Genomic DNA, 17,599 nt, shown 5'->3' on the forward strand with positions numbered 1-17,599 from the left:
TTATAAGGTTTGTTAGCAACATAAGCCAGTAGCTAAGGAAAAAAATTATTAAATTATAATAGGTTTCTATGAAGAAAAAAGGGCATTAAGGATGTTGAGCACATCCTGTCCTAAAAGTCTTCAACAACATGTACACATTGTTTTGTGCTCAAATGGACTCTAGCAAATGAATCTGTCTCTGTTTATGTGAAACAATGTCTTCTAAGTACAACATTGATTTTTTTAAAATAATTCAAAAGTTAATTGTTATTCCTTAGCTGATTAAATGCTCTATTAGTCTTTAATAAAAATAGTAAGTAATCCCTTCATTTAAAAAATCTTATCTCCTACGAGAAGTAATAAAATAGTAAAATTTGTAATTTTATCTATGGGCTTACCTTAAAGTGTCTATCTTGTAAAACAATACATTTATGAAATACAGTGGTTTGGGTTCTGATGGCAGTTGTTACAACTGGTAATACCAGTATGGGAGAATAGACATGCTATATGTTATGAAGGCTAAGTCAGAGCAAAAAAGTTTATTCTACAAAAGAACACTGGAGGAGTAATTGCAATAAAATGTAAACAAGGAATTGTAAACAAGAAATAGCATCCCTCTCCCTTTACTTGACTAGTAAATAGTCTATACAAACTACATAGATATCAAAGGTTTTATATATGTACACAGCCAACATAATATCAAAATATATTTTATTCTGGACCTCTTTCAGATCTGATTCAAATTACAGTTGTCAAAGCAATACAATGCAAAGGGAAACTGCAACAACAACAACAACAAAAAATGTGCCTAGAAAGGAGAAAAGGGTCATTGGGGACAAATCATTGTGATGTGGAACCAAAATACATCATAAGTGTAATTAACATGGTCCAGGACAGCATAGAACATCTATATCAGTCTTCCTTACACAATAATCATGAAAACTGAACAATAAAGTTCTTTAACATGTACAAAAAACTGTCATGGGCTGGTTTACACTTGTACAACAGTTTTAAAGTTAACTGGATAACTAAAGAAATGATGCAGACATTTTAATCCAGTGCTATAAGTAGGCTCACAGAATTAGACCCAAAGGATTTGTAAAAATCAAAATTAGAACATTATAGCTACAATGTCAAAGTCAGGAAAGAAGAAAATTACTTCTGTATTTAGGGATTACAGAGCTACAGAATGCAGTCTGTCTGTTTTTGTTTTTAATGAGATGGAAAAGTACATTAGACTAGATACAACATGCAGAATGTTTTCTTCAACTTATCCAGAAACTCCAAAGAAAACATCATGAAACAGCTTACTAGAAAAAAAAATATGCCCTAGTTATTCACCCTGCTTCAACACTGTCAATGTAAAGGCGGAAATAAAGAATGCTATTAATACTTCAGAACTACTGATATAAGACATCAAATTTCTAAATCAGTGTATTAAAAAAGTGAACACTTTCTTTTTTTTTTTTTTGCTCTCTCTTCTACATTTAGTTAGAATCACGTTTTTTAAAAAAAAAACTGATATTGAACGTGACACGTCAGAGCTATTACAGGAAGGAGTAATTCATAACTTCCCTAACTCCCCTTCCGTCCCTGCTGATTCAGAAGAAAACAAACAAACAAACAAACAAAAAACCAACCAGGGTCTCTTGTAGATTTGCTGCTATTCCCCAAAATGTTGGCATTTGCTGCCATGCCACAATGTTGGTCCACTGAAATAGGATTTCTGTGGAAACTGTCAACAGTAATTCACCAAATGCAAGTACCGTCCTTAGCATGTGAGAATAAATGCGGGTTCTATAGAAATGTACAATGTGCTTAAGAAAATGAAAACTGTTTGAAAAGAGTAAATAGCACTGCATTTGAGATTTATTTTTTCTACTTATCTAGTAAAACTTAACATTTTTGCTGACATAAGAATGGTCACTTGTGAGTCCTTTAAACAGCAAAAATGCATACTCCTCTTCAGGCCTCTACTCAATAATAGTTTACATTACTCTTAACAAAATCATTCTACATAAACAGATAGCTCCTTAAAAATAGTACTCTCTCATTAAATCTAATTTGACAGAAATAAGTTTAAGGAAAAAAGGAGTGCTTTATAAGTTAAGTGAAAAAGTACAAATCTTTGGCCTTTCTCTTGACATTTTTATATGTCAAAAAGCAAAAAACCTTCATGTAATTCAATCTAATGATTACTTTTTGCACCATAATTTGTTTTTTACACCACAAAAGGAGGCACTTTCAGTATCTGTAAAAGGTGTTTAATCCTAAAACATACTTACCTAGAGAATAACTAATTAAAACAGAATTCAATACGCTCTAAGACCTATTAGGAAATTAAAAGTTAACCACTTCTAAAAGTCACTTGAAAGTCAATGATGGTACCTGATCAATGACAGGAAATTGGGAATGGAACAAATATTAAGAACTTAGGGGATTTCCTACATGGAGAAGAAAAAAGATATTCCTTTACGATGTTTAAGAGTGACAGCTGCTCTTTCCTTATTCTATTTTAATCAATGAGTATTCTATTCATTCAAGTTTTCCTTTCTATTTTTCCTTATAAGTTTCTTACAGTAGCCTATACAACAATGATATATAATGAATACCACAGAAAATCTACTGGAATCAGTAGATCTTCAGATAAGTTCTTAGAGAGAAAAAAAAAAAAGGAAGGAAAAATAAGCAAGAACCTCAAAAATAGAACTTTACAGGCTGTGAAACTTGGTCTCTTATAATCATGTTACTGCTCAAATTAGAGGCAATCTTATTTATGTCTACTGGAGCAGCATCGTGGCACATCAGCAGGCAATGATGATGGTGAGAACAGCAGCAAAAAGAAATAACTGTATGCTCACAAAGAACCCAAGCCTACAAAATGGATACCTTTCTGATAGTTTATACTTAAAAGACCCAAGACTTCAGGATAATAAAGCTCTGTATTTATAATCTTTTATATGTCCTATTGTGGCTATTATGCTTAAGTAAAATAGCTAAAGATAAAAAAACAACAACAAAAAACCCCCCCAAAAAACAGAGAAGATGACAACACCATTAACATGTAGCTGTCTATTTTGGCAGCTATACTGCAGAACTTCATGACTATCTTTTAATCAGCTGGGGAAAAAAAGTCAATAACTGTATGCAAATGAATAAACTGTCCATATCAAAATACAAAAAGTACTATCAATAATCACCTCTGACTTTCAGATTTAAATTCAGTGCAATTGACAAATGCATCGCTAAAGGAAAATGCAGCTTAAACATACTCAAAACATTTGTGTCTATTCCTGGGAGCACATTTAAAAATTATTGCACAGATTTTTAAAATTTTATTTACTTTTTTAAAACAACAACAGAGGTCAACCACAGATGTGGACCTCCAGCAATAAAAGCAGGATTTCAAGTGCCAGATACTCAGCGTATTAGGTTTCCTACGTAAGTCACAGGGTAATAGTTCTAAATATCTATAATGTGATCGAAAACCCTAAAAACAGCTGGCACAAAACCATCATGAATGACTGCCTCTCTGGATGTAAATTTTAAAAAATATTATTACAGTATCATAGTCCCCACTAACAACAACTGGGGTACACATAAAACAATGTATTGTGAAATTAAGTGTATTTATTCTCTTTACCAATAGCAAATGCTATCCTACCTTAGTAAAACCAAGACTTGCTTCAATCAATGCTGTTTTGTAAAAATAGCAAAACAACAAATGCTGAAAATCAAAGCTGCATTACTTGGGTTAAATCAGTTTCTACTTAAACTTAAAACATAGGTTAAAATTTTAGCAGTAAAAGCCTCAAAATAATTAGTGACAGTGTTATAAATTTGCCAAGCTTGATAATAAATGATATTCCTTAATTAAAATCTTTGAGACATAAATTTGACAACTATTCTCTTCAAAATCGACACTTCTGGATTATTACATTAATCATGACAAACCCTGTTAATCACACATATAAACATAGCCCCATGCTATCATTTGTAGATTCTGTATAGTTTAACTTTTAGTTGCATGAGCACAGGAGGTTTTTGATCTGATACCTATACCTTTAAGAAAATACGTGATATTATAAACAGAGTAAAAGACATGATATAGTAGTGATTACTGAAAAAACGAAACATAGCAGCTTAAATCTATCTATTATTTGAAAAAATGTAGTCACAAGTACCACAAATGCAGAATTAGAGCAGCAGGGAGGTTAGTGCAATTATACCTTTTTAAAAAATTTTGAACCACCGCTATGTGAAAACACCTTGAAGCAAGTCTTTTGTTTTAAAGATTGTTTTTAAACTAAGGTAGCAAACATTTTGCCATGTAATGGCAGTGTTATATGTTGTTATCTTGCTTTGTAAAAAGAAAAATAACATGAGAGATTTTTAATACTGGAGTTTGGTTACATTACATATTTAAGCTTCTACACAGAATGATGGACACTTTGAGAAGCTAATCCTTATCCAGAAACATTTTAATCTCTTAAAAAACAAAGCAAAAGAAACAAATAAACAAACAACAAAAAAACCTCAAACCTACTTTGCTCCTTTTCACAATAGTGCACATTTTAACCATAATTTAGTTATGGCTACAAGACATCAGAAGATTTTTTTTTATGCATCTTCTCTATGGTATTAAAAAATTTTTTGTGCCCTTCTAGTCTTTAATTGGCAGAAATATGTCCCAAAAAAGAAACTATTGCATTTAAGCCACATCACCAAAAAACAAAACAAACAAAGAGAAAAAAAAAAAAAACCTCACAACAAAAACACAAAGCAAAAGCAAAAACAAAAAACAGAGCATAATACCCTTTTACTGATGTGTCTTACAGATTGACATGACCAAAGTCATATAGTTCCATTTAATTTCCAATTCCCCCTTCTACAACATGCACCAATCGAATATATGCTCTGGGAGCCATAAATGTACCAAACATCTATCTCTTCAAAAGAATGCATTAAAATATTTTTAAGAATTTTTTGTTTAAAAGGTGAAAAAAATATAAACAAGAAACTGATTCACTCCCTTACTTCATGCATCCATAAACTAAACCAAAAACAAAGTTTAAAAGCAAGAACAAACTACTGCTGCAAGTTTTTGTAAGTCCATTTTCTCTGTACATACAAACTGCTAAACTACTGAAGGGAAAAAAGAATATAATCCATGGTGTCTGCTGATTCAAAGGGGAGAAACAAGGCTGTCATTAGTATCCAAAAACTCGTACATGTATGGGCTGCTTTTATAACGCTTATTTTTTTCTCTCTTCTGTTTTTCATATCCAAAACTTCTAAATGCTATTTTAGGGGCACAGCAGATTAGATTCCAGCACTTGGTGAACAGAATTCACAAGCTGTGACAAAATTCTGTCATCTTCAGGGTGCAATTTTGTTTATATACACTGTATGTATATATTTCTCTTAGATTTGGCTGTAGTGGACTGGCCATGGTTCAAGTGGGACTATAGCAGTACTTGGGTCGGGGACAGTCATTTTGGCTATATACACATTCATAGTCGGTCCATGGCTTCCAACTAGTAGCGCTATTTCCGAAGGTCTAATACACAAACCTGTAAGAAATTAAAATAATCAACCAGTGTGTAAAGAATTTCATTGTACATTTTTATACAGTTTGGAATCTATTTCTTAGTTCCAAGTTTACGAAACTGGTAAAACAAAAGTAATCATAGCAATGGGCACCAACAGAAATCAGATAAATTGGCTGAAAGCAGATGGAGTTAACAACCATGGGTTAATACTACAGAGGAAGAACCATGGCTAACATGCTGAAGATTTACTCTCTTAATTAAAAAGTAGAAAAAATATACTCAAAATAGACCATTTTCTATCTCTTGGATCTTAATGAAAGATACTACAGATTACATTAAGCCATTGCTTCAGTAAACAGCTAATAGCTATCCCCTTTCCATCTTCCCTTGGCTTTCAGAACTTTAGAAGTCATAACTAGTATTTCTGTGAATACATGGCCAACCTCATCCTGAAAGTCTCTTGGTATCACACATTCCTCAATGCAGACCCAACTGCCTCTACTTCCCCTTCCCTGGGCCACCAACACTCTTCTACAAGGAAGAGAAGGCAAAAATAGGCATTAAAAATTCAAGTCTCTCTCACAGTGCTACACTTAATTTCAGTGATGAAGTTTTACACTAAAAATAACTGTCCATTTCTTGATTATGAAGGCACTCTTCTGGCAAAGATAGCCTAAATTCTGTTTACATTATCTGAATGAAATGAACATAAAAAGTATAGAGCCTTCAGTAAAAAAGGTCAATACCCATATCATAAAATTTATTTTTTAAAAAGAACACTTTTGTAGTCACTACCACAACAAGCCACATTTATTCACTATGCTTTCTCTCTTTCTTACACACACACACACACACACACACACACACACACACACACCCTTTGGAAACACTTCATTATATACTTACTGAACCATCTGATGCACTGGCTCCAACCTTGTCTCCTGCTGCATTCCAACAAACTTCAAAAATTCCACCTGTTCCCCTATAGCTGTGAACTAGAGCACCTGTCTAAAATAATGAGAAGTGGAATCTTAAAAATAATATATTATTATATATGTTCAAATACTGAGGTAAAAATATTATATGGCTTTATTTCTAGCAATCCAATGTAGGATTTAGCTTCAACTTCAAAATAAACAAGTTCTGAAATACCAGAAACGTAAAATGATGATCCTTTTACAAACAGACAGCACTAGCCTGCTCTCAACCGATCACACACACACACACACACACACACGCGCGCGCGCGCGCGCGCTGCTTCTCCAGTATTGATAACCATTCTTAGCTAAGAAGTGCTTTGACCCTAGAAGTGCCCCTAAGCTAGGAGAATTATAAAAGAAGCTAAAAGAGCATATGTACATTATTATTGAAAGATTTTTTAAGTTAAAAGAAAACAAAGTACAACCAGGAACACTACCAATTTCATCATCAATTTAGCCAACTCATAAATATAACTCAATTATTTTATTCCTTCGGCAATGGAAACCAAAATCATTCAGCTGCCATTCAATAACTGAAACTTAGTACAAAAATGTATTCTCCTAGGAAACCAGTTATTAAACAGGGCAAAGGTCAGAGGTTCTGCTGTGAGAAATGAAAAATAATGAAAAATATGCTTCCGGTGTTCTGTCCTGACAAACAGAAAAGTATCTCACAGCTTCATGGTGAACTAAAAAACTCAAACTGGAAGTAGCAGAACTACCTAAACACAACATGGAACCAAGACATAACCTTCTGAGACAGCCAGCCCTAAGCTAATCACTAAGCTAGAAGATCACAATGGGAAGTCTCAACTGTTCTTTTCCTCCTACCTAAAATTTCTCACAATTTAAGAGATTAATGAAAAAGCACGAGTACAGGAGGCCTTAAGTATCTACAGTTAATTAGAAGATAATGGAGTGGCGCCAACGAGATCTAAGATAGGCTGTTGTATAGAGAGTAAAATCTACAGGATTGTCAATTTTGGGGTTAAAAACCGACACTGTCTTTCAATAGTACTTACCAATTTCTAAGCTTGAATCAGGCTATAATTGAACCGAGACAGCATGGTCAACAAGCCAGAGCTATCACATTAACAAAAGCCAAAGGATCCTCAGCATCTACTCAAACCTGTGTTCTGACCAGACTGTAACAATTTAACTGTCAAATGCTTAGATAACATATCATCCAAGTAATGAAAGAAATAGATGTACATATTGACAAAAAGACAATTACTTTCTCCTGCACTGAAAGCTCACAAGATGCATTTTGCTATTTTCAAACTTAAAAGAAAAAAAGTAAAATGACATTTTGATACACAATAGTGATACAACAAAACAGTATGGTTACTCAAATGCCCTTAGAAGTCTAGCAGTGTCTTCCCTTAGAACTCTACAGTTCTATACCCAAATTTTATTTTAAATTAATTTACTCAAAATGGAGTGAATGAGTGATGGAAAATGTATACAACCGGCAGATTATCTATAAAGCCTCTGCTATTCAAGCAAAACAGAAAGATTGGGAATTCCCTGATGGCCCAGTGGTTAGGACTCTGTGCTTCCACTGCAGGGGGCATGGGTTCAATCCCTGGTCGGGGAACTAAGATCCTGCAAGCCGGTAAGTAATTAGAAGCAATGAGAGGGCTCAGCAGGTTTGATGGAGTCAACATCAACATGCCAAAATTCATAATGTTCCAAACATGAGCAACCACAAGTAAAAGGAATATTATTTTTTAAAACATGCTAAACACAGTAACAATAAAATCCATAAGGCATCTCAGAATACATTTTATAAAAAAGATCTTTATGAAGAAATTATAAAACTTTACTGAAGGAAAAAGAAAAAGACTTAATGAGGGGGAATAACAAAGTTACAGTCACTAAAATTAAACTAACAATGCAGGTACATACAAATGTATCAATCAATGGAATACAAGAGAATCTATGAACAAAACATACAAGAACGTAGTATATGAAAGAAGTGACATTCTGAAACAGTGAAGGGACAGTAAATAGTGCCAAGAAAACTGGTGATCCATAAAGAAAGACAGAATTAGAACTATACCTCACACCATATATAAAAACCAATTCTAAGGGAGTATAATATAAATGAAAAAATAAAACAGTGGGAGTATAAAATGAAAGAATCATAATGCTTTTATTTACAAAAAAACCTCAAGAAGAATGAAAGAGAAACTGATAAAAAAAAGTTATCTGTAGAGGATCAAGAAAAAAATGGGAGCAAAACTTCTCAGTGTATACCTTTTTATAGTGGGGGGAGGGTGTTGGAGACCATTTGAATGTATAACTTAATCAAAAATAATATGGGAAAATGATGATTTATGCAAAATAGGCTGACCAACTATGGTGATCAGCAACACAAAGAGAAATAACCCACAATAACTTATTGTGCATATAATACAAGCAGTAAAGATCTGATTTTTGAACAAGGGGTGGGGCAGGGAGAGTCACATGACTGATATTAAAGAAAAAGTATTTGGCATGTAAAAACTAAAACACTGAAAAGATTAAAATAATGAAAACAACAAAACTGTTTTCTCCATTTTTAAGAAAGGATCTCTGTAGCATTGTCCCTAAAAAGGTGGTACACAGTTTTAAGTTCGTTTCTGGTAAATTATGTGCTCAATCATAAAACCTTGTCCTTTAAAACATTTTTTAAACTGCTCATATATACCTTCTCTGAAGACAATTCTTTTAGAACATAAAGAAATGGTATCATTTATCTAAATAAATGCATCTTAAACTCTATTTCATGTCTGCAAAACTGTTGGAAAAAATAAAACAGAGACTCTAAATTTTGGTCCATATTATGAAAATCTCACTTCAGCTGGTTTCGATCTTTAGTTAGCTGTAAATTCCCCCAAAAAAGTGCTCATATAAAAACGAACTGAATTAATGACACAAAAGGAATGACAACCAAAACTAAAAAAAAAAAATTTTGTTCAGACAAACGCTTCTTATATTCTTATATAAGAATACTTGACTATTTAAATAACTTGGACATACCTGTGTGTTCCAGATGTGCACACATTTGTCAAAAGAACCACTCGCCAGATACCTGCCATCAGGACTGAAAGCTACACTGTACACAGGCTCTTGGTGTTTTGTCAGAGTATGGATGCAAATTCCTCGGTCTACATCCCATAATCTAACAGTAGAATCAAAGGATGCACTGACAAGGGAGGAAAAAAAAAGATTTTATAAGTAATGAAATACTCTCAGCCCCACCCCCAATCTACAATATTCAGCCATTCCTAATAGCTAGCCATGAATTCCTCATGAGAAGCAGACGGTGCTGTTAGGAAGAAAGTGTTCTGGAAACAAAGCTAATCGGAGACATGACAGCTTCATTAAGGGCATCTCCAAGTCTGTAAACTGGAAAACATAAATGAGCTAATTCACTGTATTCCTTTTCTCTTTAAATAACTCCTTTATATTGACCCACGGTTTTGAAATGCTACATTAAATATGTTTTTAACTTATTTTTTTTAAATGCTGAAAAAACTTTATTGCATTATGCCTCAATTACTTGGGTTTTAATCAATATTTGATATTATCAGTAAATTATTTGCTATCTACAGATACAAATATCCATTATGACCTGAAATAATAATAAAACTCTGTGTCTAAAGGTTCCCATTAAAAAAAAATATTCCTTATAGGATACATTCCCATTTCATGGAATTTTTCCTAATTTTCTGTCATATTTATAAGAGGTTTTCTTTGTAAAAGACTCATAAAGGAAAAGCAAAACAGAAATGTTACCTTGCTAACATGAGGTTGGCATTTGGATTATTTGTCCCTGGCCCTGTTGGACTCCACTTGATAGTATAAATTTCTTTATTATGTGCTTGCAAATCATGGACACAGTTGTCTTGTTTCATACTCCATATCTAAGCAAAAAGGAAAAAGGTATGTAATTATTTTTCCATACAAAGGGTACTTTTATAATGTTATCTTGCCAGTCCAAAATATAGTGGTATACCAGAACAATAATTATAGAGATCAAGAAAATACATACAAATAAATTAAAATGTAGAATATATTTAATATTTATCTTTTAAAAATGACAAATTAGCTTCAAGTCCTTTCTAAATATTCACTATTGTGAGGCTTCAGGATTCAATTAACTGTAGTTCTAAGATTACTTTTGATAGCTTCAGATGGTACAAACTCCAACATTCAGTAAGTTCCTCAGTTAATGATCCTACAATGTTTAAGGCATTAGTTTTTATGCTGTCCTTTAAAATAAAAGATCTACATTACAAATTCCTCTTAGAATTTAGAATCAGGAATTATTTTGCAATCAGGAAGAGAAAATAGATAAGCAACATACAGATAAATACATGATTCATGTTCACACCAAAGCACAGGCAATGAAAGCAAAAAAAAAAAAAAAAAAAAAAAAGGCAGCAAGCAGTACTACATACAATTTAAAAGTTTCTGCACAGCAAAGGAAACAATAAAGTAAAAAGGCAAACCATGGAATGAGAGAAAATACTGCAAACCATATATCCAATAAGGAGTTAATTTCCAAAATATGTAAAGAAACCCTACAACTCAACAGCAAAAACCCCAATAACCCAATTTAGAAATGGACAAAGGACTTAAATAGACATTTCTCCAGAGAAGATACACAAATGGCCAATAGGTGGTGTATGAAGAGATGTCCAATGTCACTGATCATCAGTGAAATGAAAATCAAAACTATGAGATACCACTTCACAACTGTTAGGATGGCTATTAAAATTTTTTAAAATGTTGTCAAGGTTGTGGAGAAATTGGAAACCTTGTAAACTATTGATAAATGATTGCAAAATGGTGTAGCCACTATGAATAATAGTATGGAGGTGCTCCCCCCAATTTTAACAACTACCACTATATATGATCAGCAATTCCACTTCTGGGTATTTATCAAACAAAAAAAAAATCGAAATCAGGATCTTGAGGAGGCATCTGTATGCCCTTGTTCACTGCAGCATTATTCATAAAAGCCAAGATATGGAAACATCCTAAGTGCCCATCAATGGATGAATGGATGAAGAAAATGCATATATATACAATGGAGTATTATTCAGCCTTAACATATGGGGAAATCCTGCAATATGTGACAACATGGATAAATTGTAAGGACGAATGTTGTATGATTCCATTTACATGATGTATCTAAGAGTCCAACTCATAAAAGCAAAGAAAAGAATGGTGGGGATAAACAGCAAGGTCCTATAGTATAGCACAGGAAACTGTATTCAGTATCCTATAGTAAACCATAAAGGACAGAAACTAACATACCATTCATTGTAAAGCAATTATGCTCCAATAAAGATGTTACAAAAATAAAAAATAAATTATTGGTGTAAAAAGGAAAAAAAAACATTAATGGAAAAAAAAAAAAAAAGAATGGTGGTTGCCAGAGGTGGTGGGGTCACAGGGAGGGGCTGCTAATAAGCATAAAATCTCAGCTCTAGAGATCTGCCTCACTGCATTGTGCTTAGGACAATAACACTTGTTTTGTGCACTTAAAAATCTGTTAAGAGTAGATCTCATGTCAAGTATTCTTCCCATATAACATTCAGAAATTGTAAATGATTCACATACAAGAAACCGTGAAAAGTAACAAAGCAGTAAAGTTAAAATGGTGAGTAGAGAATACGCCTTTCTAGAGTTGAAAACATGCCTGTGTATACAGGTTAAAAAATAATTCATATTATTTTTGAGCAAAAATTAAGAGAAACCTACACCAACAGTATTTCTAACAAAATCATTCAGTAAAGACATGGGGGGAAACCTTGCCAAATACAAACACACATACACCAAACCCAAGTACCGACAAAGAAACAAAAATTAGCTGTGCTTCACACTTCTGCAATGAAACTAATGAGATAATGAAGCAATAACATCATGTTTTTGTATCCTAGGTATACATAACTCCATGTAAATAAATCCAAAAGGTATGTTTCCAAAACATATTGATACTTCATGTGAGCTTTCGACAGCACTGATAACACTGACCACTCCCATCCATCACCTCCCTTGAAGTACTCTTCTCTTTACACACTGTTTCCAGAGGTCATTCCAATTTCCTGTTGGAGTCTCATTCCTCTTGAGCTGCTAAATGCTAGAGTTTCTTAAGACTTTAAGCTTTCCTCTTCTTTTACTCTGTACATTTCTACCTACACAATTTTGTCCATGCCCATGCCTTTGAATGACCACCCACCTATTGAGAATTCCCAAATTTTTTATGTCAGGCTTAGAATTGTTCTCTGAGCATCAGACCCACCTGGCACCTCCACTTGCATGACTCAAAGGCACTGTCCAAGCTGGAGATAATCTTCTCACTCATCTGCTGTTCCTTGTTCTCAAAATATGGCTTCACTAGACATTATCCATCCTTCTAGCTTCTGCTTTAAAATTCTATGACCTTTTATTATTCTTAGAACTAAAAAAAGCTCTCTAATACTTTCTAATTTAAACTTCTCTCTCTAGCTGCAACTCAGTCCCTGACAGTAGGCTCTCTATAGCCACCGGCCTTCTTTCATTTCCTCGTATGTGCCATACTCTGTTCCAGAAGTTTTTCATTTTATAAGCATAATGCATGTGCACGCAAAGTAATCTCACAAACAAGAGCGTGAAGAAAAGCATTTTTACCAGCAACGTTTACAAAGGAGTCCAGGCTTGAAAAAACTATCTAACTAGAAACACAGCAGGTATTTAAGGAAAAAAACCACCAGGTTACCAAGGTTACATTTAGTCTGTTCATGGGAAGAGGAAAAGCAGTTTTCCTTCATGATTATCCTATCTATAAGAGTCATCACGTCTGCAGTCACTGGCACTGTAAAGTCAAAGATAAATTCTTTTCATACAGTTAACATGGTGAAGCACAGGGTGCAAGCTTCGTTAATTTTGAAGATTAGTATTATGTTGTTCTGCGTCTCAAACTGCCCTTCTTCTTTAATTTTGGTATGTCATATGCGTAGGTGCTAGGTGTTAGTTTTTGCTTTTAGTTATGCAACAAGAAAAACATAAATTCATATTGAGATGTGAATACTGACATGTCAGCTATACTCACTCACCAACTAAGCTATGTATCTACTATATATCAGTTTCCCAGAAAGGGTGATATATACTCACACCACAGCAAAATCCAATTAACACAATTCTCAGAATTTCAGTCAAATCCATGAATCCTACAAAGATCTTTGCTACCTATGAATCAGATCCTTACATGTGCAAATAACCTTTAATTGTACCAATATATGACTCCCTAATAGTGAAGACAATTTATAATAGCACAAACCTCAGTATCATAATTCCCAACTATAAGAGAGACATTCTAAACAATCTTAAAACAGCCAGAGCAGCCACAGTGTGTAACTCCTCAACCCCATTTCTCCCCACTATCTGAATTACCTTTAAAGTCATGTCATCAGAACAGGATGCCAGGAGATTGCCAGTTGGGTCCCATTTGATAGCATTTACTTCATTCTAAAAATAACAGTGAACATTCACATTTTCATTTCATAGACTTGGTTGTTTTTTGGGTATTAAACATGCATACTTCAAAACCACTCTGAAACATTACTTATTCATCATAATCACTTTAAAGGAGGGAAAAAAAAGGTTTCTCACCGTGTGTCCCTGGAATGTTTTAATAGGTCTGTCTTGTCCTAACTTACAGACATGAATGCACATATCTGTACTACAAGAAGCAAAGGTGTTGTTGCTCTGCCAGTCAACATCCAATGCTGGCGCTGAAAAGAAAAACAGGCAAGGTTTGCATTCATTCCACATGTACTGAAACCTAGGAGCTTTAGTTTTAAACCATGGTTAGACATTAAGTATGCTATTAATAGGAACTTAAAATATTTTACTTTATACTTTTTATGGTATTAATAGAATTTTTAAAATTATGGTACTTAAATATTACAAATATTAATACATTTCAGTTTGGTTGTCTCCATGTGAGACACAGCCTAATAGAAAGTATACTGGTCTGGTCACCAGGAGATGAGGGTTCCTGAGAGCTTGCCCTGTAAATTACTAGCACTGGATTCTTGGCTCCTCATTTGCAAAATGATAAAATTAAATGTGATGCTACACTTCCTCTTGTTTCTGAAATTCTGTGAGTGTTCAATGGATAAGAAGCCTTGTTTTGCTACTCCCTAACTAGTGGGCCCTAAGCAAGTCACCTCTCATGCTATCTTTCTCTTCTGAAAAAAATGGGGGGACTTCCCTGGTGGCACAGTGGTTAAGAATCTGCCTGCCAATGCAGGGGACACTGGTTCGATCCCGTCCGGGGAGATCCCACATGCCACGGAGCAACTAAGCCCGTGCGCCACAACTACTGAGCCTGAGCTCTAGAGCCTGTGAGCCACAACTACTGAGCCCGTGCGCCTAGAGCCTGTGCTCCGCAAGAGAAGCCACCGCAATGAGAAGCCCGCGCACCACATCAAAGAGTAGCCACCGCTCGCCACAACTAGAAAAAAAAAAAGCCCGTGGGCAGCAACGAAGACCCAACACAGCCATAAATAATAAATAAATAAATTTATAAAAATTAAAAAAATAAAAAATAATTTAAAAATGGGGATAAAACCTTTAAGCTTAGTACCCAAGAATACTGTGAAAATCAAGTTAGATTTTGTGTATGGAAAATACTATGTAAATTACAAGTTAGACAAACGTTACACTGAATAAGTATCATTTCCACTGTCTACTCAACTGATAAATGGAATATTGCATGATTTGCAAATACATTTTTCTTCTAAGTGATTCTTGTCAAATACCTCTTAAAATCTACATCATTGAATTTAAAACCTCAGAGGCCCAAAAGCTGGCTGGCATTTAATACTTATTTTAGATCTGATATGATTAAAGATTCTTTCCTTTCATTTTCCCCTGGTGCAAAGTGCAAAGCCTCTCTATAATTAGCAATGCAGATTAAGGTAATGTAGCAAGTAACTGGGTTAAGCAATAGAAGCATATCAAAAACACTGGATTTAGAGTAGGCAGTAGGTAGCTGGGGGGGAAGGTGAGATTCAAAAACCAAGCACCCTTGGCTCAAGATGAGGAAAACCCTGAGGTGCAACAAACACTCCAGAGCCCTGCCTGGATCAGGTTGAGCCTAGACCTTCTTCACCAGCAACTGCTCCCTTTCTCGGCTCCTTCCCGTGAGCCATGGCCGCTGAGCCTGCGCGTCCGGAGCCTGTGCTCCGCAACGGGAGAGGCCACAACAGTGAGAGGCCCGCGTACCGCAAAAACCAACAACAAAAAATAAGTTTTAAAAAAAAGTATAATAAAATGCTATGAAGAAAGCCAAGTATCTGTCATGTTCCACCAGGGTGTTAATTTGGTAGAGTCATCTGCAAAATGTTAAATAGAAGGCTGAGAAAATTTGAAACAGCATTCAAACAAATATACCAATAGGTTCAGAACAAAACAAAAACAAACTGTATAACCAGGTAAAGATAAGTGGAGGAAGCTGGGGAGTGGTGCCATATGAGTCATGTGATTAATACTTCTGTGATATGCCTGGCTCATAAGATACAATAACAGACTGGTATAATCTAAGAACCCGGACCTCATTACTTTATATTTATTCCTAAAATTTAAAAATGAGGTATCACCTCACACCATTCAGAATGGGCATCATCAAAAAATCTACAAACAACAAATGCTGGAGAGGGTGCGGAGAAGAGAGCCTTCTTGCACTGTTGGTGGGAATGTAAACTGATACTGCCACTATGGAAAACAGTATGGAGGTTCCTTAAAAAACTAAAAATAGAACTACCATATGACCCAGCAATCCCTCTACTGGGCAGATACCCAGAGAAAACCATAATTCAAAAAGACACATGCGGGGGCTTCCCTGGTGGCGCAGTGGTTGAGAGTCCGCCTGCCGATGCAGGGGACACGGGTTCATGCCCCGGCCCGGGAAGATCCCACATGCCGTGGAGAGGCTGGGCCCGTGAGCCATGGCCGCTGAGCCTGCGCGTCCGGAGCCCGTGCTCCGCAACGAGAGAGGCCACAACAGTGAGAGGCCTGCGTACTGCCAAAAATAAATAAATAAATAAATAAATAAAAATGAGTCTAGGTAATACAAGTTCTTTAGGTTAAAAACACATCTTTAACATAAAATGTATTTTTATGTAGGTAATATGTGAGAGGTGTGTTTACTATTACTAGTCTCATTTTACACATGATGAAAGAGGCTAAGAAAAGTTAATTTGCCTAGGGTTACAAAATCTTTTAAATTCCTGGAGCTGGAATTCCCTGGCGGTTCAGTGGTTAGGACTCCGTGCTCCCATTGCAAGGGGCACGGTTCGATCCCTGACTGGGGAACAAGGATCCCACAAGCCATGCAGTGCAGTCAAAAAAAAAAAAAAAAATTCCTGGAGCTAAGATTCAATTTTTGTGTCCTCCAATTCTGATTTATTTTTTGGTTAACCCATGCATCCTTCACAATTTAGAAAGGTAACAAACCTATGAGGGAAGGGAAAAAAGGCATTTAATATTCTTTTATTTTAAAAAAAGCTTCATTGAGATATAATTCATATACCATAAATTTCATCCATTTAAAGTGTGCAATTCAATGGTTTTTAGTATATTACATTAATAATTTTAAAATATTGTGGTCATACATAACATAAAACTTGTCACTTAATTAACTGTACAATTCAGTTGTATCAATTACATTCACAATGTTGTACAGTCATCACCACTATTTTCAAAAGTTCTTCGTCATCGGGCTTCCCTGGTGGCGCAGTGGTTGGGAGTCCGCCTGCCGATGCAGGGGACACGGGTTCATGCCCCGGTCCGGAAGGATCCCACATGCCGCGGAGCGGCTGGGCCCGTCAGCCATGGCCGCTGAGCCTGCGCGTCCGGAGCCTGTGCTCCGCAGCGGGAGAGGCCACAACAGTGAGAGGCCCACACACCGCAAAAAAAAAAAAAAAAAAGTTCTTCATCACCCCGGACAGAAACTCTGTAACCATTAAGCAGTAACTCTCCATTTCCCCCTCCTCCCAGCCTCTGTAACCTTGAATCTTTACATTCGTCTCTATGAATTTGCCTATT

General features: G+C 35.2%; 1 protein-coding gene across 4 annotated transcripts in view; it reads right to left on the reverse strand.

Annotated features, from left to right (window-relative positions):
- Nucleotides 1-479: 479 nt before the first annotated feature.
- Nucleotides 480-17,599, reverse strand: part of TBL1XR1 (TBL1X/Y related 1) — a 188,013-nt gene continuing 170,893 nt past the window's right edge. For all 4 annotated transcript variants that reach the window (XM_082655442.1, XM_082655444.1, XM_082655443.1 and 1 more), the window contains 6 exons: nt 14,159-14,280; nt 13,940-14,014; nt 10,295-10,422; nt 9,536-9,701; nt 6,438-6,539; nt 480-5,552 (listed from right to left, as the gene is read on the reverse strand). In XM_082655442.1, coding sequence (XP_082511568.1) covers nt 5,526-5,552; nt 6,438-6,539; nt 9,536-9,701; nt 10,295-10,422; nt 13,940-14,014; nt 14,159-14,280 — 620 coding nt within the window. In that variant the 3' untranslated portion in view covers nt 480-5,525. The remainder of the gene's footprint in view (nt 5,553-6,437; nt 6,540-9,535; nt 9,702-10,294; nt 10,423-13,939; nt 14,015-14,158; nt 14,281-17,599) is intronic.

Source organism: Grampus griseus (assembly GCF_964374135.1).
Source record: "Grampus griseus genome assembly, chromosome: 5".
Classification (NCBI taxonomy): Eukaryota; Metazoa; Chordata; class Mammalia; order Artiodactyla; family Delphinidae; genus Grampus; species Grampus griseus.